This window comes from Cervus canadensis, chromosome 25 (assembly GCF_019320065.1).
Source record: "Cervus canadensis isolate Bull #8, Minnesota chromosome 25, ASM1932006v1, whole genome shotgun sequence".
In the NCBI taxonomy this organism is placed as follows: domain Eukaryota; kingdom Metazoa; phylum Chordata; class Mammalia; order Artiodactyla; family Cervidae; genus Cervus; species Cervus canadensis.
In genome coordinates, this window is record NC_057410.1 from 6,110,926 (window position 1) to 6,132,267 (window position 21,342).

General features: G+C 39.0%; 3 protein-coding genes across 3 annotated transcripts in view; 1 reads left to right on the forward strand and 2 right to left on the reverse strand.

Moving 5' to 3' along the window:
* The window catches only part of TAFA2 (TAFA chemokine like family member 2), a 562,584-nt gene that overhangs the window by 457,218 nt on the left and 84,024 nt on the right, over positions 1-21,342 (reverse strand). The gene's annotated exons all lie outside the window — the stretch shown is intronic.
* On the reverse strand, positions 11,514-15,271 carry LOC122427820 (ral GTPase-activating protein subunit alpha-1-like; the record flags this gene model as incomplete). The annotated part of the gene is made up of 2 exons (XM_043447534.1): positions 11,514-12,737; positions 12,769-15,271. Coding segments are annotated over 2 exons (2,652 nt in total), but the record flags the coding sequence as incomplete, so codon positions are not given.
* LOC122427453 (ragulator complex protein LAMTOR3-like) lies at positions 17,303-18,249 on the forward strand. The gene has a single exon (XM_043446957.1). It carries the CDS (start codon positions 17,383-17,385, stop codon positions 17,755-17,757), a length of 375 nt encoding a protein of 124 aa, XP_043302892.1. The 5' UTR covers positions 17,303-17,382; the 3' UTR covers positions 17,758-18,249.

The following is a 21,342-nucleotide window of genomic DNA, read 5'->3' on the forward strand; positions in this document are numbered from 1 at the left end:
TACAGCACAGCCAAATAAATATTTTTTTAAAAAGAAGAAAGGTCGTGCAACATGGTTAAAGGCCTAAGATCAATGAGAGGTGGCATATGTGAGGAATGGAAAGAAGGGAATGTGACGAATGGAAAGAAGGGAAGGCGAAGGGGAAACTTGAAATGATGGAGGTGGGGGAAGACGTGGGAGCCAGATCATGACATACAGGTCATGGTAACTATTTTCAGCACAAGGACTAGCCAAGAGTGGCATGATCTGCTTGACTGTACTTTAAATAATCGCTCTGTCTGTTCCCTGGGAAAGCAACAAGAAGAAGGCAAGGGTGGAAGACAGCAGGCACTTACAGAGGCACTGCAGTAGTGTAGGTAGACCCCTTTTAATTTTTTTCTCAGTGAGTTCCTTCTCCCCTCCAGTCATATATACCCAACTCTTATTTTTCATGGAAAACATTGACTTCTTAGAGACAATGGAATCCCTCTTTTCTTCTATGTGATCAATCATACAACAGTCTAAGAAAAGTTCTGATGCTTCCCAGCTGTATTCACTGTTCTTGGAAGCGGCTTCATCATTAAAGCCTGAAGACGTTTTAAGATTGTGAAGTTTATCCCCAGAAAATTAAGTGTTTATATTCCCTTGTATCTAAAGGAGATAGTTCCTAAAATTCTATTGGATACCATATATATGTATATCAAAGTGAAAGTGTTAATCACTCCATCGTGACCAACTCTTTGGAACCCCATGGACTGTAGCCCACCAGGATCCTCTGTCCATGGAATTCTCAGACAAAAATACTAGAGTGGATTGCCATTCCCTCCTTCAGATGGGATCTTCCTGACCCAGGGATTGAACCCAGATCTCCTGCATTGCAGGCAGATTCTTTACCGCTGAGCCACCTGGGAAGCCCATATACAAGCATACACAAGCATATATAAGTATATATCACACACACACACATATTTAACTGAAAGAATGTACTATTTTGAAAGTATAAAAAACAAATTTGCAAAATTTCATTTCAATGCTGACTCACATTGCCTTAACATTTTATCCCAGGGATTCTCAACCTGAAGTCTACACCTCTAAGGAGAGACTACTAACCAGCTCCTGGAGGAATATGTAAACAATCAGATACATTTGTGCTTAAAGATTTTCCTACAGAGGTCTGTAATACTCAACAGCTTGTCAGAAGGGTTCGAGAGGGACTGACTGAGGTCGACCTACCCCTGCCTAGCAAGTCTTCCCATCACCCCTGGGCACATGACCAAGGCCTGGTCAATCAGAGTCCTCCCTGGCACTGACAGATGAAGATGAAGAGAAAGAAACTTTTTCCACTGGAGTTGCTAAGCTTGGGCTGCAGTGGCCTTGTCCCCTGCCAAATGGAAAAAATAAATCTCTCCAAAATATAACAAATGTGTAAAGAAATAGAAACATGGGTTAAAAAAAAAAATTTGGCAGATAGATCTTTGCCATCATTGGGTCCCTGGTTCCACTCATTAAGGTCTAGTTCTGACATCTTTTCTTCCAATTCTGAGATCTGCCCCAGTGTTCTTCCAAGCTATTGGAGATGACCAGTGTTTTCAGTTAAGCTAGTCTGGGTTGGACTTCTCTGTCTCTTGCAGCAGAATTAGTTCTGGCTTATAAATAACACCTAAAAGCTCAAGAATCATCTCTTTAATGTAGTGATCTGGTAGCAGAATCCAACAGAGATTTATAGATATTAAAGTTGAAATTGAACCAAAATACAAATTTATATTTGACCAGCTAACATTCAGAGACATTACTGTGACTTAAAAGACCTATATACATTTTACAGGATTTAATTCTAGTGGAAGAAATTAAAACCCAATTAGACACCTGTGGAAAGCTTATTAAATTATATTTACACATTAAATGTTTGCTTAATAAAACTAATAAACCATAAGATCACTTGAGGTTATAAAGCAGATGGCATTTTTTAGATAACTTTAAAGGAATTAGGCAGCTACCATAAAATTCTTTAATCCATTACATGTCATAAAAATAACTCTAAAAATTCCATGATAGAAAAGGATCTGTGAGTCTTTTCAATTTGATTCTAGTGGTAATAATGATATAAGGAGCAAAAACTGGTAAATCACAAAATATAGAAACACTGCCCAATCAATAGTGCATGTCTCTAGAACATCCTCCAAATCAATAAGATATATAATAATGACAAGAAACACCTAAGAGTAAATGGAAAAAAAAAAAAGTGAATTGTAACACAGCCCAGAACCATTATCCAAACTATTTCCAAAGTGCATTTAACACAAGAATGTAATCAGTCTTCTCAACTTCAGTAACACAGGTAATAAATAAAATATATCTTTTCTCTTTCATATTAGAGAGTCATAACATTCCAGAAACCTCACAAGACTATAAATAGTTTTGAGACTTAGACAACCCTAGCACTTTGCTGCAGATTCACACCAGCAGGCTTTTAGCAGTTTCTAGAGCATTCAAAGTATATAATTATCAGTTATCTGAGATGTGAATTATAAATTTAATTTTCAGTCAAGTATCAATAAATAGCAATGCAGTGAAACCTCATTGGAATAGGGTGTTTTAGATACACAGATTTCACCAAACAGATAAGGAGACAAGTAATAGAATGAGAGGCAATAACGTATGGGGTCCTTCCTGCTTACACTTTACATATATGATGTCATCCCAGCCTCACAGCATCCCTGCAAGGGGGGAAGTATCACCTCCACTTTATGGAGAAGAGAGATAAGAAAACAGAGGTTCACAGCACTAACTAGCCTGCCCACATCACTTAAACATAAGAGATGAATATAAAATAAATGAATGTAAAACCTATTCTAATGCCAAGTCATATCACCAATCATATGCCTTCTTTTAGCTATAAAATTTCTTTTATTTAGATCATTTTTAGTTAATAAATGGTCATAAAATGGGAGGGCTTCCCTTGTGGCTCAGCTGGTAAAGAATCTGCTTGCAATGTGGGACACCTGGGTTTGATCCCTGGGTTGGGAAGATCCCCTGGAGAAGGGAGAGACTACCCACTGCAGTATTCTGGCCTGGAGAATTCCATGGACTGTATAGTCCATGGGGTTGTAAAGAGTAGGACATGACTGAGAGACTTTCACTTTCACAAAATGGGAATGAATTTTAGATGTGAATTTTCTTTTTAAATAGAAAATATTGGATATATTTTCTTAATGTGTCAGGGATAACTAATATGGAGGATTTTCATTTTTCTTTTTAACCCCTCCAAGCCAAGCTTGTGATTATTCTACTTGCTGTCATTGTGTATTGTGTATTCCTAATAGTAGCTTTCCACATACATGTATGTATACACACACACACACACACCCCTTCAAGTTTGCTCTTCCAATCTGCTATGGATGGGGAAACAAGATGACCATGAGAACCATAGGTTTATTAAGAGTCATAAAATTCTACAAGAACCCAGAAAGTCAATTGCTTATCTTCACGGTTACATCTTTGAAACCTCCTCAGTTTATTTTCTCACTTCTAGTAAAAGTTATATCCTAAAGAATTAACATTTCGTAAAGCAGGATTAGAGATAGAAAATCACCTCCAAATATGTGAAATGTGACTGTAATTATATTCTTAGGCAAATTGGTCTGAGATTTCTAGCAAACAAGCTGACTTCTAAACATAAACTCTACCAATAATTGATGAAATAGACTGTTTGCATTTTCAATCCTTTGCTCACTTATTAGCATCACTCTGAAATGGTATTCCTTATAGCCTATAAGCAGACTTTATTTTCCAGGGCTCCAAAATCACTGCAGATGGTGACTGCAGCCATAAAATTAAAAGATGCTTGCTCCTTGCATAAAAAGCTATGACAAACCTAGACAGCATATTAAAATAGGGACATCACTTTGCCAACAAAGGTCCATACAGTCAAAGCTATGGTTATCCCAGTAGTAATGTACGGATGTGAGAGTTAGACCAAAAAGATGACTGAGCACTGAAGAACTGATGCTTTTGAACTGTGGTGTTGAAGGAGACTCTTGAGAGTCCCTTGGACTGCAAGGAGATCAAACCAGTCAATCCTAAAGGAAATCAACCCTGAATATTCATTGGAAGGACTGATGCCGAAGTTGAAGCTCCAATACTGTGGCCACCTAATGCAAAAAACTAACTCATTGGAAAAGATCCTGATGCTGGGAAAGATTGAAGGTGGGAGGAGAAGGGGACGACAGAGGATGAGATGGTTGGATGGCATCACCGACTCAATGGACATGAGTTTAAACAAATGCAGGGAGATAGTGAAGGACAGGGAAGTCTGGCGTGGGGTCACAAAGAGTCAGACATGACTTAGCAGCTGAACAACAACAGCATAGCATATCCCTCATCCTATCCAGTCTTCTTAAAAGAACATCTGATCCTTCCTGTAACACTGGAGGTTGTCGCTTTTGTACATGTCCCAAGAACTGTGCAGAGCATTCTGTGTGCGGGGACTCATTAATTCTCATAACCATGCAGGTCTTCCAGTAGTGGTTGCGCACACACAATGCTCTTCAGATTTCAAGAGAGCTCTTTCAAATTTGTAGTGACTTAGACTACAATATGAACTATGCTTCCTGGGGAGAAGCAATGCCCAACTCAGGCCGTGGCCTGAAATTCGGTTCCACTTTGTTCTCCTTATCACAGAAACTGAGGAAACGAGGCTTGGAAAGTTATGTAAATAAAAGCACTACATCAGAAAGAGTGGCCTGAATCACAGACAAGTGACATCCTATAGTTTCCTATAGACCATTGTTTAACTGTTACACGCTAAGACATACCCACTAGGGGCTGACTAATTGGGCCACCCGAATTCATATGTTGAAATCCTAACTCCTAAAACGATATCAGTAGGCTGTGGGGCTTTTAGGAAGTAATGAGGACGTGAAGGTAGAGCCTTCATGAATGGGATTAGTGCCCTTACAAGAAGAAACATGATAGTCTGCGCTCTCTCTGCCATGTGAGGTGACCGCTAGAAGACTGAAACAGGAGGAGGGGCCCTTACCAAGAACCAGACATGCTGGCAATCTGACCTCAGGCTTCCAGGTTCCAGAGCTGTGAGAAATAAAGATCTGTTGCTGAAGCTGCCCAAACTAAGACAATATCCTGTACACACACTCAAGTGTAGAAACGGTCTAGGTTAGGAGCAGATTATACAATAACAACCTTGATTCACAGTCTGTTTTTCAAGAGCACTCCAGAATAAACAAAGATCCAGGACAATCCTGAAGATTCTGAGTAATCCCTCAAACATAAGAACAGCTTCAGAACCCAGCACTCCACATTAGGTTGCTTAACCAATAACCCAAATTCACCTGAGACCCACAAGAGCCAACATATACTTGACTGATGAACTTGACCCACACAGTGCCAAGGCTGACACCCAATTATCAGACCATCTCCTACATAAGTATAAAGGTACACAGAACTGACACATCTCTGACCTATACTCATGCTTATCATGAGTTTGAACTTAGACTGAAGGTATTTGGCATTTACCTGGAGATACACAGTCATTATACAATACTTGCTTATCAAATTTTCTTAGATTGAGACTTAGTTCTTCCCTAAGCCCATACATAGCTGTTATCCTGAAAGACAAAGGGCTTAAGAGTGTAAGGGGATTCCAGGGTCAATCTGCAGTGGATTAACTGCAGGACCCTAGGTACAGCTTCTATAAGAATAAACCATTGGAGGACACATACCATCACCCCCCACATAGAAAATTCTACTTCAACACAGTGAGGATGGACCATTTCTTGAGAGCCCATTCATTCCTCTCTTTTTTTATTAAGTATTTACTGAGTACCTCAGTTCAGTTCAGTTGCTCAGTCGTGTCCGACTCTTTGCGACCCCATGAATCACAGCACACCAGGCCTCCCTGTCCATCACCAACTCCCTGAGTTTACTCAAACTCATGCCCATCGAATCGATGATGCCATCCAGCCATCTCATCCTCTGTCGTCCTCTTCTCCTCCTGCCCCCAATCCCTCTAAGCATCAGGGTCTTTTCCAATGAGTCAACTCTTCGCATGAGGTGGCCAAAGTATTGGAGTTTCAGCTTCAGCATCAGTCCCAATGAACACCCAGGACTTACTGCCTTCAGGATGGACTGGTTGGATCCTACTCTACGTCTAATATTAAGTTTAACATTACACAATGATATATTGAAATAAGTAAGGAATCGTTTCTGTCCTCAAGAAACTCATAGTCAAGGGAAAGAGGAAAATATAAATTCTTAAAACATAGCAGTGCTAACAAAATATGAACAAAGTGCTGGGAGAGTAATGAGCTCTGCCTGCGGGTAGCCCAGGAAATGCGAAGTATTCACAGGAGAAAAAAAAGGAATTTTATCAATGGGTTTTGTAGGACAAGTAGGAGTTTGCCTGGTTAAGAAACTGAGATAGAGCTAGTAGGAGTAATCTTACTCTTCCTGTATAATTAATAAGTGTGTAAAAGGAGATTTTTCTTTCTGCTCTCACTATATTAGTGCTTGTTTTCCTTTGACTATATTTTCTATGAGTTTAAAGTAGGTAATCAGGAGAGATTCACTAGTTTATTTTTTTGGATTAAAATGGAATGGGCTGGATTCAAAATATTTGAATTGTTCTATTTAAAATGTTTTTCGAGATCCATTAAAAAATCAGTGTCTTGACTTTGCAACAGTTCATGTTGTGAAAACATGAGACATTTTTCTTCAAAAAGTATAACTTAAAGGTCACAATTAAATTAAACATCAACATTCATTAAGATCAAGTTAATACTCTCTGAAAATTAGATTACTGTCCCCAGTGTGTATTTTAATTGGCAGCTGGCAAGAAGTATAACAGGTTCCACATTGTTACACCACAGCAACACAGAAGCCATTACACTGACATAAAATTATTGCTGAGAGGCTGATCCCTGAGATCTCTTCCAGTAAATTCCAAGAGCTGAACTACCTATTAAACAACAGTGTCAGAACAGTTATAAATTACCACAGCTTTACAGAACTCCAGAGCTATTTCCAAAAGCTAAACAATTCCTCTTTTATAGATAATAATATAGCCTGAACCCAATGGCCCCATCACCTTAAAGTAAGATAAATGTAATCAAATATATTCTGATAGAGAAAAACTAAGCTACTGACTCATGATATTTATACAAACTCATAGCTATCATGTTTAATCCTCACACATTTCATTAAAGAGGGCCTGGAGCTATACTGAACATAAATGCTCCATCAGCTTATCTGTCTTATCCACAGTCCAATCCAGTCCAGCCAATGAGGAGATAAACTACCCAATTCCTGAGTCACCCATATATATTCCGAATGGTACTAGCCTTGATTTCCCTTTCTATAGCACACCCCATGCTCAGGCAACTTCTGGTCCCATCAACAACAGAGCTGTGAACTCAATTACATCACTTCCAGTCATCTGATCAGAGTTCATACTTGGAAAGGTTGAAGGAAAGCATCTGTCAACACTGTCATCTCACACTTAGCCACAAGCAGATGCATCAAACCAGAAGGAACAAGGACCAAAATGTGTGTTGTTCATTCAGAAATGCTACTTGCCCAGAATTGCTGTCATGCACCTTGCTTACAGAAATACCTTCTTTTTGTAATATTTGCTCTATGTCTTGACACTTTCATTGGAAAGTGTCACCTTCATCCTAAGGTCAAAGTCTCACACTAACCACACCAGAACCTAACGCAAGGGTCTATCACCACCCGGTTCAATAGATGGGGGTACCCACTGCAGTAATCATGGGCTCCCCTGGTGGCTTAGATGGTAAAGAATCCACCTGCAAGGCAGGAGACCTGGGTTCGATCCCTAGGTTGGGAAGATCCTCTGGAGGGGGGCATGGCAACCCACTCCAGTGTTCTTGCTGGAGAATCCCCATGGACAGAGGAGCCTGGCAAGCTACAGTCCATGGGCCACAAAGAGTCGGACACAACTGAGCGACTAAGCACATCTTCAAAGTAAGGTAGTATCAAGGGTTGTATAGAAAGGCTATTTACAGACTCTGTGCTTCCTTGTAAACACCTGGGAGTTGGCGGGGCAGGATGGTATGCACTGATGGGAAATGATACAAATGAGCAATCTAATTATTCCAGTGCCGCTCAGACTTGGAGACAAAAGCAAGAAACTGATAGATAGAGATGAAAACCCATCCTCTTCCAACCCTACTGGGCCTCCATACTGCAGTACATATGCAACATCAAGCCCTATTTTTAGACCTCTGCAATCCCACAAGCGTAAATCATTCCTGTGCCACAAGTCACCTTTGAGTTAGCAATGCCAACTTAAACATTTTTGCAGGATATTATAAACAATATAACTGAAAGCAAGTGGTATTTAAAATGAACAGTGATAACTTTTAACAGAATAACATCAGCCTAAAAATAGATTGAGAGGATGTATTAAGTAGTAATTAAAAGAAAGAGCGACAAATGTGCCACGTAGCTAATTCTATCTTCACAATAGCTTCACAGTTGAATGTGGAAGGCTGGCTGTGCTGGAAAAAAAAAAAATGCTAATGAAACAGTCTTGTTTGTTCTTTACACAATACTGATTAATCTTTAGCGATTTTAGCCAAGAGGGTTCTCTCTGAATTGAACATCTGATTAAAGAAGGAAAGACAGCAAAAGGCACAAGTTAGTCAAAGTGTTTTTTATAATAGTCCATGATCACTATTACCTTACCTGACCTGCCTCCTGAGAAACCTGTATGCAGGTCAAGCAGCAACAGTTAGAACTGGACATGGAACAACAGACTGGTTCCAAATTGGGAAAGGAGTACATTACGGCTGTATATTGTCACCCTGCTTATTTAACTTATATGCAGAGTACATCATGCAAAATGCTGGGCTAGATGAAGCACAAGCTGGAATCAAGATTGTTGGGAGAAATATCAATAACCTCAGGTATGCAGATGACACCACTTACGGCAGATGATTTATGGCAGAAAGCGAAGAGAAACTAAAGAGTCTCTTGACGAAAAAGAGAAGAGTGAAAAAGCTGTCTTAAAACTCAACGTTCAGAAAACTAAGATCATGGCATCCAGTGCCATCACTTCATGGCAAATAGACGGGGAAAAAAATGGAAACAGTGACAGACGTTATTTTCTTGGGCTCCAAAATCACTGCAGATGTTGACTGCAGTCATGAAATTAAAAGAGGCCTGCTCCTTGGAAGAAAAGCTATCACAAACCTAAACAACATGAGTTTGAGCAAGCTCCGGGAGTTGGGTGATAGACAGGGAAGCCTGGCATGCTGCAGCCCATGGGGTCACAAAGAGTCTCACAAGACTGAGCAACTGAACTGAACTGATGACCTCTATCGGGGCTTCCCAGGTGGCACTAGTGGTGAAGAACCTGCCTACCAATACAGGAGACATAAGAGATGCGAGTTTGATCCCTGGGTTGGGAAGATCCCCTGGAAGAGGGCATGGCAACCCACTCCACTGTTCTTGCCTGGAGAATACCATGGACAGAGGAGCCTGGAGGGCTACAATCTATAGGGTTACAAAGAAGTGGGCACAATTGAAGTGACCTAGCACACACGTGACCACTGATGTGGGAATGGAATTAAAAACCAAATCTTCTCCTGACTCTAAACACTGTCCCTAAAGGAGGTATAGTAAAAGAAAACACTTACATTTTTGAAGAATTATTAAAACAGAATGTAATGTGCATCACTTGAGATCCACTGGGAGATTGCCAAGATGGAAAGAAATCTCTTTATATGGTCAAGCGGACACAAATTATTGCACACATATTTTCAAGATAAACAATAAATAGTTAGTTCTCAAGCAAGAGGACTTAACAGCACAATTTGTCACATGTAGCTCACCTTAAATTTACCTGGTAATTGGGGGAACCATCTGTGTTAGGTAATTAGCTTTATGTAGAGAAGAAGCAAACTCCTCATTCTTTATGACAAGAGGTAATTTTGCAACTTGGTGAGAAGGTCCCACAAAAGTTAGGCTCCTACCATGCCAGAGACACAGGGATGCAAGGGCTCCTTCCTCTTCAGTGCTGATATTTCAAAGGGATGGTGCCCAGGCCCTTGAGAAAGATACTCCAGGGTTGCAAAGCTGAGGAAAGGGGCATCCAGTTTTCAGAGGATGTATAGACATTTCGAAGAGAGGAGAAAGTATGTACAAGTAATAAGTTTTCTAAAGTTAAAGAAAAGAAAATAAAAAGGGAGGGGGGAGTCTCTTCCCTTATTTTCAACAGTGATGATTAAGCTTCTTAATTTTTATTTATCCTGATACCAAGCAGGTTCAGTGTGATTGTGGTTTAGTCGCTAAGTCGTGTGTGACTCTTTCGCGACCTCATGGACTGTAGCTCCACCAGGCTCCTCTGTCCGTGGGATTCTCCAGGCAAAAGTCCTGGAGTGGTTGCCATTTCCTTCTCCAGGGGGTCTTCTTGACTCAGGGACTGAACCTTCATTTTCTGCATTGGCAGGCAGATTCTTTACCACTGAGCCACCTCCAAACTCATTTACAGAAGATATGTGACTATTGCAAGTTCTCAGACAAGAAAATGTAAAACAAAAATGGTTTCTACACCATCAAATCAGCACAAATTAAAACATCACGCCAAACCACATGCATTACGAACTGCAATGATTATTGATAGTATATTTCACCAAGGGAAAGCAACTCCTTAATAAGCCTTTGTTTCCTTGCCCAATTCTGACAGGGATGATGATTTCATTTTTAATTTGTTCAGAAGTAAATTTATAATGATAACCAAAGGGAAACATTTTTGCTCCCCATATGAGATTATCTTTACAATCGTTAGCCATTAAAAATGTATTACGCTGAGAACAAAGAGAAGTTTCGCATTCTTCTAAAGAATGCATTTTACCCTACAAAAGAGAAGTGTAGTAGAGATAAGTTAAATGAGCCAACTGACCAAAATTCCCAATCAGTCCTATAGCTGGAACATACATCTGACTGACAATGCATCTCAGACAAATAGTTCAAACCATTTAATGAACTTTCTACCTATACACAATCATTTTCCACTAAGTGCTCTTATAAAGCATCATCTAATGTTAGCATTAAGAGGGATGTGTCATACCAATCAATAGCCAAACAAAACAAAACCACCAGAAATCAGAAGGGGATAATGCAGAGAGCAATGCTTTCTGATGAGACCTTTAGAGGGCAACATCAAAAGGAATCATCCAGAGACTCTTGCCGTTAGTATATTCCATGCAACATTGAGAAGTTACTAACACTGCTCCTATTTAATGAAAAATAGGTGCAATCTCAATTCTTCCCTCATGAGCTTCAATTCCCTTGGAAAAATGCTTCAATAAAAAGGAATATCATAAAGAAAAGAATAAAGGCTTAGTGAAAACATTAAGTACAGTTTTATTTATTTTTTTTTATAAAAATATTTTTATTGTATTATTAAATACCATCTTTTTTCCACTGTTACAAATTTGTAGATACTACATGAATGATGATACATAATTTATATTTTATAGTTTGCCGATATGATGTATTTACACATGCAGTTAGTACCAATGTCATGCTACATATTTCTTCAGGAGATGCTCGTTCAAAAAAAAAAAATGTGAGCAAAATGTGAGCAGCTTATCTACTGTAGGAAAATATTTCTGGAGGGTGGAATGTATACCAACCTGCACCTGCATGTTCAATATTAACAATATTAGATTAATTTAGACTCCTGGATCATGTTCCCTTTTCTTTTAAAATAATATACATAATTTAAGCCACACACTTAGAAAAGTTTTCTTTTTTTTTTTTTTCTACCCACCCCACCTCATTCTTCCCTTTTTGGTACTTAAGAAAGAACATAGATATACCAGGGTCCAGCAGCCAATAATAAGGGGCCATAATCTCAAAACAGAAGTGGCATTTAACAGTGATACCATTTAAAAAGCAAAACATTAGAAAAATATTTGGAAGCTAAACATGAATCAGAGTTCAGCACAGTGATTTTTCTGGTTATTAGATATGTCATGGCATCACCTGCTGCACAGCCAAGAAATGAGACACTGCTTTGGGAAGAAAAAGGTAATGCTAAAATTATTTCAGCTGGAACTTGAGATGCTAAAAGACCATTTATTTTAAGTGGTTTATTTTGATAACATAAATAATCCATACACATCAAGTGTATTAACAAATCTGCAACTTTTGCCACAACTTTACAAATGTTTAAAGATGTACATTTATTAAAAAATTATATATTTACTGAGCCATAAGGTTGTAATGGGGCATGATAAAATCATGAGGCTATCTGTCCAATTATATTTTGGCTCAAAGTTAATTATGAAATTGAAAGTAAAACTACTTAGACATAATTATCGAGGGAAGGTAAAGGGTGTAGAATAAAGCTTCACCCCTTCCTCCCTCATATGGCAGCTTGGAGTGTGGGGGAAATAAACAACCCAAATCTAAAATACTAAGTTACAAATTATTGAAATCCAGTGTTTTCTAAAATAAATGTTCAGGAAGGAACATGCATATTACAGCAAACACAAAGCCTGGAAGGGTTAACGCCATGTTCATGCTAAGGTGGCTACTGGTGGCCACTGCCAGGCTGCTGTCTCCTTAGGACTTATTGGCGGAGCCAGAGGAGCGACGCAGCTTCATGGACATGCGGCTTTTGCTCGTTCGAGGAGACATTGGAGAGGCCAGGTCGGCCCCGTCTACCTGCGCCGCTGTGGGAGTTTCACTGGGTAGGATCTCTGGGTAGGAGCCTTCAGATAAACAGAACTGATATTTAATGATCGGCATCAGATGGTAAATGATGGTAGGGAGCTGGAGAAAAAACCTGTGCTGCAAAATCTTCAAACGTCGTTGGTTCCAAATGGTGCTGGACAATCGTTTGCAGATACCGGGCTCTCGCCTCATAGAAGTTTTGATACAATGGAATCAGCGATTTCAGAGCACGGCTTGCATTTATAGCTGTTGCTCGAACCATAATAGGTAGGACCTTTCCATTCACAATAGCACCATCAAAGAGTGGACCAAAGAAGGGAACCTCTGGTTTTTTCATTATCTGGATGCTGAACATGTGGTTTTTCATCGGGTATATTACAATAAGAACATCACCAAATTCTGTAGGAATAATTCCTCTCCTGTAGTCTCTAGTATGCTCTGACCAAACAATGTGCACTTCATCATTTCCTAAATGTCTCAATTTTTTGGTCAAAGAGTCATCAGAATCCGAAGGCATTCTTGTTGACACATGAAATATTACTTCAACTGTAGAGGTAGCAAAATATGGTGTAGTCAATCCAGTGCTTTTATTTTTTTGTAGTCCTCCCATGAAACCACAATGGTTTGTAAGATTTACCTCCCAACCAAGACCAGCTACAAAATCTTCATATGCTTGACTTCCTCCTGTATTGGTGAGAATGGAATGTTTGTCTTCTTGTCCTTCAGCAACATAAAATACCGCAATCTTGTGTGTCTCTCGGCACTGTCTTGAGTCCAAGTTCCTAAGTTCTCTAAGTAGTTTTTCATTTTTCTTCAGGAGATGAAAGCTCCTCCTTTTGTCCCAGGAATTCATTCCCAATATACTAAGAAGCAATCTGCAATAATAAAATGCTGACTGAGGTTTCTGAGGTGTTGGTTCATCTTGTTCTGCAGCTTTCATATTTAAGTCATTAAAGTGTTTCTCAACAAATTCTTTTTCCTCTGTATGCTGCTTAAGGATAGCGTTAATAACATCATTCTCCTGTTTTTCAGAAATGCACACAGGCTGTGGAGCAGGAATATTAAGTGAGACTCCAGTTCTCTGTAAGCATTCAGGACTGGTTACACCTAAATACTGCAAAAGCTCATCAAGAACATCTTCTTCATCTCTTATTGTGTCCCAAGTTGGTACAGTTTCTCTAAAACTTCTTTTAAACTGGAGGGAAATCCCATCTTTAACTGTTATATCTTCTAAGCATTCATGAGATGCAGAAGGCTCTTCTGGCTTCTCTTGGTGAGACAATGAAAGTACGAGAGATGTAGGTTCTGAAAGACCACTTACAAGAGGTGGTCCATACAGGATGGCAGAATCCCATGAATATTTTCCAGAAAGATCACGTACTATAATTCTGACATTTGAATTGGCTGATGCAAGACCAGCAGATAAACCTCCTCCAGGTATACTCTCTTCAGCTCTGATCTGGATACAGGACACTAAGGTTGTATTGTTTAACACAAAAAACTGAATATTTGGACTTTCGAAGAGTTCAGGGGAAAGTTCAGTGCTTTCACTGTAATGATTGTCGTGATTCTCACACACCTGACTTGTTAACATAGCAGGACCACCACTCATTGGATAATGGCCCAAGTGATTCACCAGATGTGTAATAACAGTGCGGGCAGCTATGGAGATTAATCCTTGCTGCATTTGAGTTTTCACTTCTGTTACTGGCTGGAGTTTAGAGGATCGTTCCGAATCAGGAGAGTGCAAAGGTTCAGGCTCTTTCAGGCTTTCCAAATGCATAAAAGGATCATAATCTACAGATGCCAAATCAGAAAGGCTTATTGGAAAATACCTTGGATTGCTAAAACACTGAGCTCCATAAACACACCCATGTAATACCTTATAAATACAATTAAGGACAGATTTTTCTATTTTATCATTTTCTGCTCCTGTAGCATGGACTGGTTGGAGCAGTGTCTTAAGAGGTAAGGCCATGATCCAGTCCAGAAGGCACAGAAGTAAGGATACCACCAACCTCTTGTCCATTTCATAAGATGATGCTTCCGTACTTGGCAAAAGATGGGTAATAGTGGCTATTAGAATTTGAATAACTTTCAAGGGAGAATCAGGCTGGTAAATCTGAAGTCTAGGTGCATAATGAACCAGCATGTGAAGCATGTTACAAGCTACATGGGCTACTGTTTTATTAGTAAACTTTAATGATACACAAATTACATTCAGAGCTTCCTTAATTTGAGGATGATGAGACTCATGGACTAGTTCTTCACAAATCCAAATACCTAAACTGCAAAGTGCTACACATCGTGCAGGACCAGAGGGCTCATCTCTTGCGGAGCTTAACACAGTTTTGATTGTAAGTTCCTTAACATCTGTAAACTGAGACACAGCAATATCAGGGATGTTGGGATGGAGAGCAGGCAGTTCACAATACAAGTTGGGAAAGCAAACCAAAGATCCCAGAAGAACTTGTGCTTCCACTCTTGGTGCATTGAGAAAAGCTGAAGAAGCCACTCTGCCAGCTGCTACGATAAAATCCATAATAAGCATTGTGGCACCAGGCAAGCCGAGTAAGTACAGTTTTAAATTCAAACATCATCCAAAGCGTTTTCTGAGTTTTGGTGTTTGGGGAGGTGGAGGAAGGCAAAAGGGAAGGGATGCTTCAGTGCTGTCTGAAATAAAATCTGTTCTCAGATCTGATGTGTTTGGCAAATTAAACGAAATCATAAGAGAATCACTAAAGATGACACTCTGGCCTGCTTGCTGAGAGTCTGTAGAGCAACAGTATACTTTCCTTTAGTATATTCTCCTTTAATTTACATGAAAAGAGAGCTGTGTCTCCAACACTCAGCCCCTAACTTCCTACTGTGAAGACAGCTGCCTTATTTGCCTTTTAGCAAATTAAAAGTTAAAATAGCTTCCCTGTCAGGAGCAGCAGCAGCAGCAGCAGAGATACTTGCAATAGAGCTTCATCTTACTGCTGTCGAGCGTTCTATTTCCAGAGGATCATTGCTACCTTTTGACTCCAGCAAAGAATCTCTCAAGAAATGAGAGCTTGCCTTTACTAACTCACGGTTAGCCTCTCCACTGCTCCATGACAATGTACGTGTGCTCTATCGTGTCCCACTTTTTGCGACCCCATGGACTGTGGCCAACAGGCTGCTCTGTCCGTGGGATTTCCCAGGCAAGAATACCACTGTGGGTTGCCATTTCCTTCTCCAGGGATCGAACCCAGTCTCCACCGTCTCCTGCACTGCAGGCGGAACTGCGGAGCCTCCGCGATAAAGATCAAGACAAAATCCCTAACAAAGATTTCTTAATCCTCCTCATGCATTGATTTTTTTTTTTGCTTTCATATACTTAGACTGTGAAGATACACCTTCTATCCCTTACTGTTAAGTAATTAAAGGTAATTACCAAAAAGTGAAAAGCACAAAAAAAAATTTAGGTCCCTCTGTGCTGTTTAGGGGCTCAGTCGTGTCCCACTCTTTGGGACCTCATGAACTGTAGCCCTCCAGGCTCCTCTCTCCATGGGGATTCTGTAGGCAGGAATACTGGAGTGGGTTGCCATGCCCTCCTCCAGGGATCTTCCCAATCCAGGGATCAAATCCAGGTCTCCCGCATTGCAGGCAGATTCTTTACTGTCTGAGTCAACAGGGGAACCCAGGTCACTCTGTAGTTCAGGCAAAAATTTTTAAATATCTCTGATATTTTCTTTAAAAAAAAATTTTGAAAAGAGAGACCAATCAGGGTTAACAATACTTTTAGAAAACAGATCATTTCTTCAAAATGGCAAAGGCAAAAAAGGAAGACTACCAAAGGGAATATCACGTAAACGCAGCCCGAGTCCTAAGTTTGCTTGGACTTTATTTTTCCAAATAAACCAAATTCTGTCTTAAAAATGAAAAAAGGGAGTGAATTCTGAGAAATTTTTTAAAGTCATGTTTTCTTAGTTGTAGTACAGTATCTTCAAAATGTTCAAGATTCTGATTTAATAAACTAAAATTATTTTAAGTAGGGCTTGTATTCAGAGAGGAAATCAAAATAAAAGACCTGAAAGAAAAGTTATTTCTTTAGGATATTCACTGAATTTCTTTTTTTTTTTAATTGAAGCATAATTGCTTTACAGAATTTTGTGGTTTTCTATTATATATCAACAAGAATCAACCATAGGTACACTCATTTCGCTGGATTTCTTAACTCTTCCGCATTTCTATTTTCCTCAGTGCAAGTTTGTAACAACAACCTCTTATTTCCACACTTAGCATATAAAAGCAGCTTCATTTTGTTAAAATCTCCCAGATGACTGAAATCAGAATGCTATTAAAAAGAATATAAATTACTATAGTATTTATTACATTAATATTGTTAGTATCTGCCAGACGCCATTAAAATTATCTTCTCTTTTTCCTATCTTGCTTGAGAAGCTATAAACAGTATTGTCTAAAGAACTTATTCTTTCATTTATCTTTTCAAGGTTTTTTTTTTGTTTTTTTTTTTGCCATACTTCATGAAAAACCATATGGAAGCTACTACCTGTGTATCAGATTTCTAACGTGTTAAAAGATTAGATTGTTTAAGAAATGCAGCAAATCGGAACAACTGTCCCTGACAGTTCAGAGAACCAGGCAGCCCAGAAACCCAGGCGTGGAGATTGATCCTGCGGGAGAAAGGGGTTCATCATGGCGGATGATCTAAAACGATTCCTGTATAAAAAATTACCAAGTGTTGAGGGGCTCCATGCTATTGTTGTGTCAGATAGAGATGGAGTGCCTGTCATTAAAGTGGCCAATGATAACGCTCCAGAGGATGCTTTGAGACCTGGTTTCTTATCAACTTTTGCCCTTGCAACAGACCAAGGGAGCAAACTCGGACTTTCAAAAAATAAAAGTATCATCTGTTACTATAACACCTACCAGGTGGTTCAATTCAATCGTTTACCTTTGGTAGTGAGTTTCATAGCCAGCAGCAGTGCTAATACAGGACTAATTGTCAGCCTGGAAAAGGAACTTGCTCCGTTATTTGAAGAATTGAGACAAGTTGTGGAAGTTTCTTAATCTGGAATTTTCTTCATCATATCAGACACAGTATCAATCCAGCAATCTTTAGGCCACAGTGACACTTGTATCCATGTACTCAAGGACCCCTTTTTCCACCTTACTCTAGAAAAAGAGCCTTACAGATAGAATTTATGGACAGGTTGATGGTTATCTTTTTTTTGTGTAGGGCTGTTTCTTATTTAGTGAGATTTGGGGATACCACAGAAATGGTTCAGTCTATCACAGCTCCTGTGGAGTTAGTCCAGACACCAAATATGCATGAGATCCTGTTTGGTGGCTCAGAATCACAATGATGCTTTGATCCCCTTGAGCCATGAAGTGCTCCCTTTTATACCATATGCCAGGCCTGCAGAATGAGGCAGACTCTTTTTATTGTGAATAATGAGGACATATTTTTCTTCATATTATTTTCTTTGCATTGAGCGTGAGGAAGATAAAGTGGCTTAGAAAAGTGAATAAAACCAGTACAATCACTAAAAAAAAAAAAAAGAAAGAAAGAAATGCAGCAAATCATAATGTCTCAATACTTAAATTTATTTTGTAAAGCCAACCAAGAGCAATATTTTAGATCATGGGTCAGGTTGCTAAAAGACTCCAATTGAAAAGATTTTTAATAATAATATAAATTATTACCATTGCCACACACATTAAATACTTGATCTAACATCTATAACAATACTGTGGAATTGTACATGTATTCCCATTTTACAGCAGGGCAAAGTGCATTGCCCAGGGTCACAGATACTAACTGGTAGAGAAAGGCTTTGAATCAGAGCCTACTTGAATCCAAAGTCCAGGATTTTAACCACTACTTATATTAACAGGCATATTTATTATTAACTGTAACACTTGTAATTATACAGGTTGTTTTTCTTGGTATGATTCATAACTCTGCATCCTCAAAGATTACCCCAAAAACTTTATTTTTATTAATAATTTTTGTCAGAATTCTTTTATGGGACAGTTCTAAATCAAGGGCATCATTTAATTGAACATGGGCTGATCTAATTATGGATTATTGAAATGCAGTGTGATTTTGGTCATTTAGGCCAAAACTAATTTCTAAAACTAACTCAGCACCGTCCGTTTTAAAAATAGTTTCTCAATATAGTGACCTCTTTTGAGTAATTCCTTCCCCATAATTTGGCTATTTTCTGTTTTTATGTTAATCTCAAGTCCTGAAGAGAAACTATTAAATTCAGCCTGATCAGAATATCACCAAACTGAAAACTAACAAGAATTACCTTCCCAATTGTACCAAGGTTGTGTATGCTCCTCTCTCTAGGCCCCCATTTTCCAAGTTTATATATCATATCATCTTCATGCTATTGCAGAAGGCCAGTATTTCACACTGTACTGATTTTTTTCAATTTATGACAGCATATTACAAGAGCTAGGGTAAGTTTTTTTTTTTTTTTTAATTTTTTTATTAGTTGGAGGCTAATTACTTCACAACATTTCAGTGGGTTTTGTCATACATTGATATGAATCAGCCATAGATTTACACGTATTCCCCATCCCGATCCCCCCTCCCACCTCCCTCTCCACCCGATTCCTCTGGGTCTTCCCAGTGCACCAGGCCCGAGCACTTGTCTCATGCATCCCACCTGGGCTGGTGATCTGTTTCACCATAGATAGTATACATGCTGTTCTTTTGAAATATCCCACCCTCACCTTCTCCCACAGAGTTCAAAAGTCTGTTCTGTATTTCTCTGTCTCTTTTTCTGTTTTGCATATAGGGTTATCGTTACCATCTTTCTAAATTCCATATATATGTGTTAGTATGCTGTAATGTTCTTTATCTTTCTGGCTTACTTCACTCTGTATAAGGGGCTCCAGTTTCATCCATCTCATTAGGACTGGTTCAAATGAATTCTTTTTAACGGCTGAGTAATATTCCATGGTGTATATGTACCACAGCTTCCTTATCCATTCATCTGCTGATGGGCATCTAGGTTGCTTCCATGTCCTGGCTATTATAAACAGTGCTGCGATGAACATTGGGGTGCACGTGTCTCTTTCAGATCTGGTTTCCTCAGTGTGTATGCCCAGAAGTGGGATTGCTGGGTCATATGGCAGTTCTATTTCCAGTTTTTTAAGGAATCTCCACACTGTTTTCCATAGTGGCTGTACTAGTTTGCATTCCCACCAACAGTGTAAGAGGGTTCCCTTTTCTCCACACCCTCTCCAGCATTTATTGCTTGTAGACTTTTGGATAGCAGCCATCCTGACTGGCGAGTAATGGTACCTCATTGTGGTTTTGATTTGCATTTCTCTAATAATGAGTGATGTTGAGCACCTTTTCATGTGTTTGTTAGCCATCTGTATGTCTTCTTTGGAGAAATGTCTGTTTAGTTCTCTGGCCCATTTTTTGATTGGGTCATTTATTTTTCTGGAATTGAGCTGCAGGAGTTGCTTGTATATTTTTGAGATTAATCCTTTGTCTGTTTCTTCATTTGCTATTATTTTCTCCCAATCTGATGGCTGTCTTTTCACCTTACTTATAGTTCCCTTTGTAGTGCAAAAGCTTTTAAGTTTCATTAGGTCCCATTTGTTTAGTTTTGCTTTTATTTCCAATATTCTGGGAGGTGGGTCATAGAGGATCTTGCTGTGATTTATGTCGGAGAGTGTTTCGCCTATGTTCTCCTCTAGGAGTTTTATAGTTTCTGGTCTGACATTTAGATCTTTAATCCATTTTGAGTTTATTTTTGTGTATGGTGTTAGAAAATGTTCTAGTTTCATTCTTTTACAAGTGGTTGACCAGTTTTCCCAGCAGATGGCTTCACAGCTGAATTCTACCAAAAATTTAGAGAAGAGCTAACACCTACCTTACTCAAACTCTTCCAGAAAATTGCAGATGAAGGTAAACTTCCAAACTCATTCTATGAGGCCACCATCACCCTAATTCCAAAATCAGACAAAGATGCCACAAAAAAAGAAAACTACAGGCCAATATCACTGATGAACATAGATGCAAAAATCCTTAACAAAATTCTAGCAAACAGAATCCAACAACATATTAAAAAAATCATACACCATGACCAAGTGGGCTTTATCCCAGGAATGCAAGGATTCTTTAATATCTGCAAATCAATCAATGTAATACACCACATTAACAAATTGAAAGATAAAAACCATATGATTATCTCAACAGATGCAGAGAAAGCCTTTGACAAAATTCAACACTCATTTATGATTAAAACTCTCCAAAAAGCAAGAATAGAAGGAACATACCTCAACATAATAAAAGCTATATATGACAAACCCACAGCAAGCATCACCCTCAATGGTGAAAAATTGAAAGCATTTCCCCTGAAATCAGGAACAAGACAAGGGTGCCCACTCTCACCACTACTATTCAACATAGTGTTGGAAGTTTTGGCCACAGCAATCAGAGCAGAAAAAGAAGTAAAAGGAATCCAGATAGGAAAAGAAGAAGTGAAACTCTCACTGTTTGCAGATGACATGATCCTCTACATAGAAAACCCTAAAGACTCTACCAGAAAATTACTAGAGCTAATCAACGCATATAGTAAAGTTGCAGGATATAAAATTAACACACAGAAATCCCTTGCATTCCTA

Bases quoted from the DNA above. Each gene is read 5' to 3' on its own strand.
- LOC122427453 (XM_043446957.1), top strand. From the start codon at position 17,383: ATGGCGGATGATCTAAAACGATTCCTGTATAAAAAATTACCAAGTGTT.